Source organism: Psammomys obesus, unplaced genomic scaffold (assembly GCF_907164565.1).
Source record: "Psammomys obesus unplaced genomic scaffold, mPsaObe1.curated_primary_1811, whole genome shotgun sequence".
Taxonomy (NCBI): Eukaryota; Metazoa; Chordata; class Mammalia; order Rodentia; family Muridae; genus Psammomys; species Psammomys obesus.
The window spans coordinates 1-7489 of NW_026594157.1; the positions used below are offsets into that span (position 1 = coordinate 1).

The window sequence follows — 7489 nt, forward strand, 5'->3', positions numbered from 1 at the left end:
AGCAGGAGACCGGCGCCACCTTGTAGTGGCGGGAGCGGCTCCCGACATCTCCCCCTTTTTTATTAATTAAAGGCCATTTCAACCAGAAAAATTAACACACCATGAGGTCACCGATCAGCCTGCTGAGCCAACAGCATCAGCGATCAAGGAGTTTACACAGTGTAGGAGACCCTCTGCACCCTTAGCCCCGTGCAATGGGAACCCGAGCCCTGGGGAGTGCAGAGGTCTGTCCAGAACAGCATCCCGGTGCAATGGGAACCTGTGCCCTTCAGGGGTGCCATAAGTTCTAGACAGAGTCTCAACGGTTGAGCAAGTTAAGCCAAACTTGGGGGGATGCCCCCTGTTCCACAGCCAGCATAGCCTGCACCATGGCCACATTTTTAAGATGTTGTTGTCTCTTGAATCTGCAGAGCAACCAAAAACAGAGGAGCAGTCCTGCAAACAGGGTTACTCCAAACATTCCCACTCCAACCCACTCCTTAAAATAGGAGAGGGCGGAGGACACCCAATTAAACAATCCTTGAGTAATGGAAACGTCTAGGCGAGTGGAATTAATTTGAACAATTGTTAGGCGTAATTTTCTTATTGTCTCATCAAATTCGGCGGACCAATTAGATTGCAGCAAACGAGACAATTCTATGGATAAATTTGCAGCCCTAGTAAACCTGTCATATGGAACAGAAGTTACACAAATTCCTGGTAATGTAGTTTCACATCCCAACTGAGCCAGCTGCCACAAAATCTCTAGCTGTTCTTGAACCAAATCAATACGTTGATTAACTATCATTAATCCTCCTTTTAACTGATTGTTCATGGAAGCCTGTATATCTATCGCTTCACTAACTGATGCTGACAAATTATTGAGGGTATGAGCCGTGGCAACCTGGCCATTTAATGCTAAGGCTGATATAGTCAGGGAGGCTCCAACCGCCGCAGTGGCTATAATAGCCACTATTGCTGCGGTGATACCAAAATCACGCTTTTGACGAAATAGGGCCAAAGAACTACTAGTCCTCACTGGAATAGGCAGAAAACGGGGCATGCGGGCTACAGTAGCCAAGTCATACTCACTAGCATTCCAACACAGAGCATAAAAACATCCAGTATAATTACAAACTGTCCAAACAAATGGAGGCCAAACACAAACTGGGGTGGGCTCCACCGACTTTAGTCCTCCTAATTCCGTCGCGGATATGGATCCAGGTCTGACATTTGCAAGCAGAGTGGTAGTAGCTGTCGCTCCACCCAAAATGGTGACCATGGGTGAGAGATCTGTGCAACTGCCACCAACACCACACAGCAGCCAAATATTAAAGGGATTGGTGGGGTAATTCCAGGGACTCATTTCGGTGTAATTTCCATACCCTTCCAAGGGTGAAAAGGTAAAGAGTCCATTTTCGAGCAGATGCGCTCTGCGACTCTGACAGCCCGTCCATGGGAAAATAATTGAAGAGTCCGCATGCCGGCCAGTGCAGAAGGGGGCGTACTGAGGTTGGTGCTTTCGTTCATTGCTCCCATAAGATGAACCGTGCTGTGGCCACCATCCAAAAAGGACCGTAGCATTAGCTGAAGATGTACGATTCCTGATGGTCTCTTTTCCTAACTTGGCATAAGAAAAATTTCCTAGCTTTATACATGAGTCAGCATGAGTCTGGTTGGTTGTAAAACAAAGACTGCCGTTATTTGGCTGGGTGTTGTTGTCTGGTATAGGGGCTATGTCCTGAGACATTGGCAAATATGGTAGCCCAATGGAGTCATTGGTGGTAAAGAAACGGGGGAAGACTTGTGCATCATACATGACTGGCATTGGTCGTGGGAATGTTGATAGGATCCCCCAGCGGATCTCCTGGGTCTCCACCTTCAGGTCCATCTGCACTCCGCTCAAGATCAGGACCAGGGTTAAGATCAGGCTCATCTTGCTTGACCACTCTGGTCAGCCGCGCTGGAACCCAAATCGGATTTTCTTGGTCCTGTGGGAAAACACAAACAGCTCCCCTGGATCTTATTAAAATAGGATCCGGTCCTTTCCATTGATTATCAAGCACATCTTTCCATTTTACCAGCTCATTTGAGGAGGCATGGTCAGCATGTCTGTCTGCAGCAGACCGCCCACACGAATCCAATTTCAAAAAATTTAAAGTAAATAAAGCAAGGGATATGGTTGCTTTCTGTCCCATTGTAATGGGGCAGAGTCCCCCCTTCTGTTTTTGCACATAAGTCTTTAAAACACCATTTGCCCGTTCTACCATGCCTTGCCCTTGTGGATTATAAGGCAATCCTGTTACATGATGAACTTCCATTTTTTGGCAGAACTGTTGAAAAACCTTAGATACATAAGCAGGGCCATTATCAGTTTTTAGCTGACGTGGCTTGCCCCAGGCTGCCCAGGCCTCCAGACAGTGGGTAATGACATGAGCCGTTTTTTCTCCTGACAGGGGAGTGGCATGAATCACTCCTGAGCATGTATCAACAGATACATGTACATATTTAAGTCTGCCAAAGGCAGGAACATGAGTAACATCCATCTGCCAAATATGTAATGGCTTAAGACCTCTGGGGTTGACTCCAATGTTGGGTGATGGCCGAAACTCCGCGCAACTGGCGCATTTTAAAACTATCTCCCGAGCTTCTGCGCGAGAGACGCCAAATCTCAGCCTGAGCGTATCAGCTGGAACATGATACAATTCATGAAAGGAGGTGGCATTTTTTACAGGATTTAATGCAAGACAAATTGCTCTGGTAGCCTTGTCTGCTAAATCATTAGCTCTTGTCATAGGTCCAGGCAACAAAGTATGAGCTCTCATATGCTGTATGAAGAAAGGATTTGCTCTATTCCTAATAATATGTTGTATCTCATCAAATAATATTGCCACAGTACTTTTAGAAGAAATCAATCCCACTGTCTCTAGAATTTTTACTGCTCCCACCACATAGTGTGAGTCAGAAACAATATTTAAGGGCTGAGAGAAGTTCCTTAGAACTTCAGCCACTACTGCACATTCAACCAATTGTGGGGAGGAAAATGAAAACTGCTTTTGAAATGATTGTCCACCCACAACATAACTCCCTATGCCAGTTTTTGAGCCATCAGTAAACACATCAATAGCCCCTACAATAGGTTGGCTTTGTGTAACTCTTGGAAAAATAAATGCATTAGTTAAAGAGAAGTGCAACAATGGATGTTTAGGATAATGATTATCTATATTACCAGTAAAGGTGCAGCGAAGAATTGCCCACACATCCAAAGTGGCACATAACACCCCTACTTGATGAGCGGTGTATGGCACAAAAATAGATGCTGGCTCACAGCCAAAATGAGTCAGGGCTGATTGAACACCCTTTAAGGCTATTTCTCCAACTTGAGTTGGGTAATGACTTAACACCTTTCCTGGAGATGTCTGAGAATGAATCCAAAGCAAAGGTCCCTGCTGCCATAGGACTGCGGTGGGTTGCTGTGGTGATGGGATAATGCATAAATGGAATGGACTGAAGGGGTCCAGCCGAGTTAAAGAGGCTTCCTTAAGCCTATCTTCCACCTTAGTTAATACTTCAGCAGCCTCCGCTGTAAGCTGCCTACTAGAGGTAATGGCTGAATCTCCTTCAAGGATGGCAAACAAAGGCCTAAGTTCTGCAGTAGTTAAATTCAAGTAAGGCCTTAGCCAATTAATATCGCCCAAAAGTTTTTGAAAATCATTAAGCGTGTTGAGCACATCTCTCCTAATGGTAATCTTTTGAGGTCTAATGCATCTAGGATAAATAGTTGAGCCAAGGAAATTACCGATCTCTCCCTCTTGTACCTTTTCAGGTGCTATGTACAAACCCTTTTGTTTTAGGTTAGCGGACAACATCTCAAATGCCTGTTGCAGTAATGCTTGCTCAGCATGGCATAGCAAGATGTCATCCATATAATGACATACCTTAATAGCAGGGAACCGATTTCTAACTGGCTGAATAGCGTTGGCCACATAGAGTTGGCACATGGTTGGACTATTGGCCATTCCCTGAGGTAAGACCTTCCACTGATACCTCTTATCAGGTTGTTCATGATTTACACTAGGCAAGGTAAATGCAAACCTAACTCTATCCTGATCGTGTAAGGGAATAGAGAAGAAACAATCTTTAATATCTACCATTACCAAATTCCAGTTCGCAGGAAGGGTAGACAACAATGGTAGGCCTCTCTGAATTGGCCCCATAACCTGCATTTGTTTATTTATAGCTCTTAAATCATGCAACAATCTCCACTTTCCAGATTTTTTCTTAATGACAAAGATGGGAGTATTCCAAGGTGACTGTGAGCACTCAATATGGCCATGGCTGAGCTGCTCTTGAACTAGCTGCTCAGCTGCTGCAAGCTTTTCAGAGGTTAAAGGCCACTGAGGAACCCAAACTGGGTCCTCTGTAGTCCAGGGAATGGGAATCGCCTCCTCAGTGGCCCCTAGGAAAAACCCAGGCCTGTTCTATCTTTCTTTTCCGAGGTTGGGATAGGGCTAGTGCGTCCTTGCAGGCATTTACCCAGTCCTTTACCTGGAACACATCCCATGTTCTTCATTATTTGTTGACTTTGAGGAGAGTATTCATTAGTTAAGGTAAAATCCAATTGTTGTAACACATCCCTTCCCCATAAATTAATGGGAAGAGGTAGCACATAAGGAGCGAACATGCCCCTTTTTCCTTCCTCATTTTGCCAATGCAAAGTCTTCGCACTCTTTTGAGGAGCATTTTCATATCCCAACCCTTGTAGGGATTGAGATGATAGAATAAGAGGCCATCGCGACGGCCACCAAGTTTTAGAAATTATGCTGGTATCTGCTCCAGTGTCCAATAGACCTTGAAAAGTTTTCCCTTCTATTATCAAACTCATCATAGGGCGTTCTTGCATACCCAATGACAAGAACATATGCTGTCCTCCCGAGGAACCAAAGCCTTTTTCTCCTCGAGTAGTTTTATCACTTGGGAAGTTCTGATGTAAACTGGGTAAGATCAAAAGTTGGGCCACTCTGTCCCCAGGCGAGATGGCACTAATCCCTCTAGGGGAGGAACATAACATTTGAATTTGTCCTGTGAAATCTTGATCAATGACTCCTGGATGAACTTGCAATCCTTTTAAGGTGGCAGATGAGCGGCCAATTATCAGTCCCACTGAACCCTCTGGCAAGGGGCCTGCTAAATCTGAAGGTATAGGCTGACATCCCATTATAGGTGTCAATACTGCTCTGGTGGTGGCACGCAAGTCCAATCCTGCTGATCCGGAGGTTGCTCTCCGGATGGAGTCATCTTCACAAACCCTTTTGATTGGTAGGGTGTCTGCTGGATGGCCCCATACATTTGTCTTGGGCCCTGGGGTCGGGGGCCCCTGTTCCCGTTTTTTGGCTGCTCAGTAGAGCGCTCCGGAAGGGGCCTCCCCTGATTGTCCTTAACAGACCTGCATTCATTTGCCCAATGCTTTCCTTTTTTACACCTTGGGCACAACCCTGGCTGTTTGACAGGCTGAGCATTAGGGGTCGCAGTTGGCGCCCGACACTGCCTTTTCATATGACCCATCTTTCCACAATTAAAACACTTTGCATTTGCAGCCTTCTGGGCTGATAATACCGCAGCTGCGATGCCCTGATTAGACAGTGGACCTCCTATCTCTCTGCACGCTTTCATCCAAGCGTTTATTCCTTTTCCTTTCCAGGGAGTAATGGCATTCCTACACTCCTTGGTACATTGCTCAAAAATTAATTGCTCCACAAACGGTATTGCGCCCTCAGGGTCCTCAAATATTCTTCCTGCTGCTTCCATCATTCTAGCCACAAAGTCTGAAAAAGGCTCTGTAGCTCCTTGTATAATCTTTGTCAAATTTCCGGTAACCTGTCCCTTATTTGGTAAACTCCTCCAGGCACGAACAGCTGCCTTGTTGATCTGTTGGTACACCTCAGCAGGATACATTGACTGATTAACAACCCATTGACCTTGACCTGTAAGCATATCATAATTCCATTGAGGGTGCTGATTAGTTGCATTCTGCCTAGCCTGAGCCATGCATAATTCCTGATAAATTGCTCTCCAATCAAGATATTGACCCATAGAGAGACATGCCTTCACGGTATTATTCCAGTCAGCAGGAGTCATAGCATCAGCAGCTAGCCTCTCTACCAATGCCAAGGTAAAAGAGGCACTGATACCATACGTCTGTACTGCCTCCACCAATGTCTTCAGTTGTTTCAAATCTAGAGGAGCATATTGCCTCTGATTTTGAGCATCTTCCCATACAGGAAATGCTGCTTGTATCTTTCTAACTTCCTTTTCAGGAATGCGTGACGGCCTTCCTCCTGATCCTGTGTGTTTTTCCACTTCCTCATAGGGAGGAGCTGTTGTACTGCACTTAAAAGCTACAGAGCCACGCCCAGGTGAATAAGGCGGGACGGGGCCATATCTCTCTTCCTCATATTTTGCAGCTTCCTCATCTAACTCTGCCTGCTCAGCAGGGTCAAGACCCGACTCCTCAGAGTCAGATGACTCCTGCTCATCCTCCCCTTCAGAAGAAGATGATAGAGTGCAATTTTTGAACTCAGTGAGGAGCGGATATAATTTAGGTTTTTTATCCTCATCTTTTTTTTTCTTGCGGGGTTGGTAAGAGTTGCAATCTTTTTGCCTTATCTTCAAGCTCCTCTTCCTTCTTTGCAAGTTGTGCTGCCCTTTTTTCTAACTTAGCTAGCTTGGTTAACACATCCTTGTTCTCATGACTTTTCTTTTCTTTTTTCTTAGAAGGCTTCTTCCTTTTATTAGCCTCTTTTACCCTTTTCAGCTTCTGATACACTATCCTGATGGTCTGACAAGACCCGCTGGCCTTCCTTGATCTTTTCCTTGCACCTCTCATCCTTAATGCACGATTTGAACAATTTATACAGTGGCCATACCCCTGGTCTTAGGGTCCCCTGTTCCTTTTCTCGTGTCAGATCCCCACTTAGCTTGCTCCATGATCCTTCCGTAAGGGACCCGGAGAGAACGAACCAGGGAGCCACTCGATCTACTTCTTTGAGAAAGTTCTGCAACACCCGATCTGGGACCTTAAGCTCCTTCTGTTTCAACAGCGCCCGCGCTGCTTCTAGAAGCGGCTTATTCGGATGGTTGCCCATTGCTCCTTTATCTACAGGGGAGGGTGTGGCAACTCAGTTATCTACTTGAGGATTACAGCCAAATTATGCAGTGTCGCAAAAAGGACGAATACAAACCGTATCCCGTTTCCCACAATTAAGACACAGACAACAGAAAAGAACGAAAACGAGACTAACAACGAGAAACGGAATCACCCAGACCACAGAAATCATACCTTGCTGAAAAGTCTCCGGAGTTTCTCAGGTCACTGGCTTGGATCCTCTTTCCGACGAGCAGTCGGGGTCCTCAAAGCTGTCCCTCTACCCGGGTTCGGCGGCTTCCCGGGTTTCGGCACCACTTGTCGCGCGCAGCCTTCGCCGATAAGGATGACGCGGCAACCGAGGAG

The 7489-nt window shown here is 45.9% G+C and overlaps 1 protein-coding gene across 1 annotated transcript; it reads right to left on the reverse strand.

Annotated features, from left to right (window-relative positions):
* Positions 1 to 15: 15 nt before the first annotated feature.
* On the reverse strand, positions 16 to 7483 carry LOC129684786 (uncharacterized). The gene is made up of 2 exons (XM_055618037.1): positions 7319 to 7483; positions 16 to 1970 (listed from the first exon to the last, which is right to left on the reverse strand). Exon 2 carries the CDS (start codon positions 1913 to 1915, stop codon positions 299 to 301), a length of 1617 nt encoding a protein of 538 aa, XP_055474012.1. The 5' UTR covers positions 1916 to 1970; positions 7319 to 7483; the 3' UTR covers positions 16 to 298.
* Between the last annotated feature and the right edge of the window lie 6 nt (positions 7484 to 7489).

Coding starts and splice junctions, on each gene's coding strand:
- LOC129684786 (XM_055618037.1), bottom strand. CDS start 1,915: ATGAGCCTGATCTTAACCCTGGTCCTGATCTTGAGCGGAGTGCAGATG.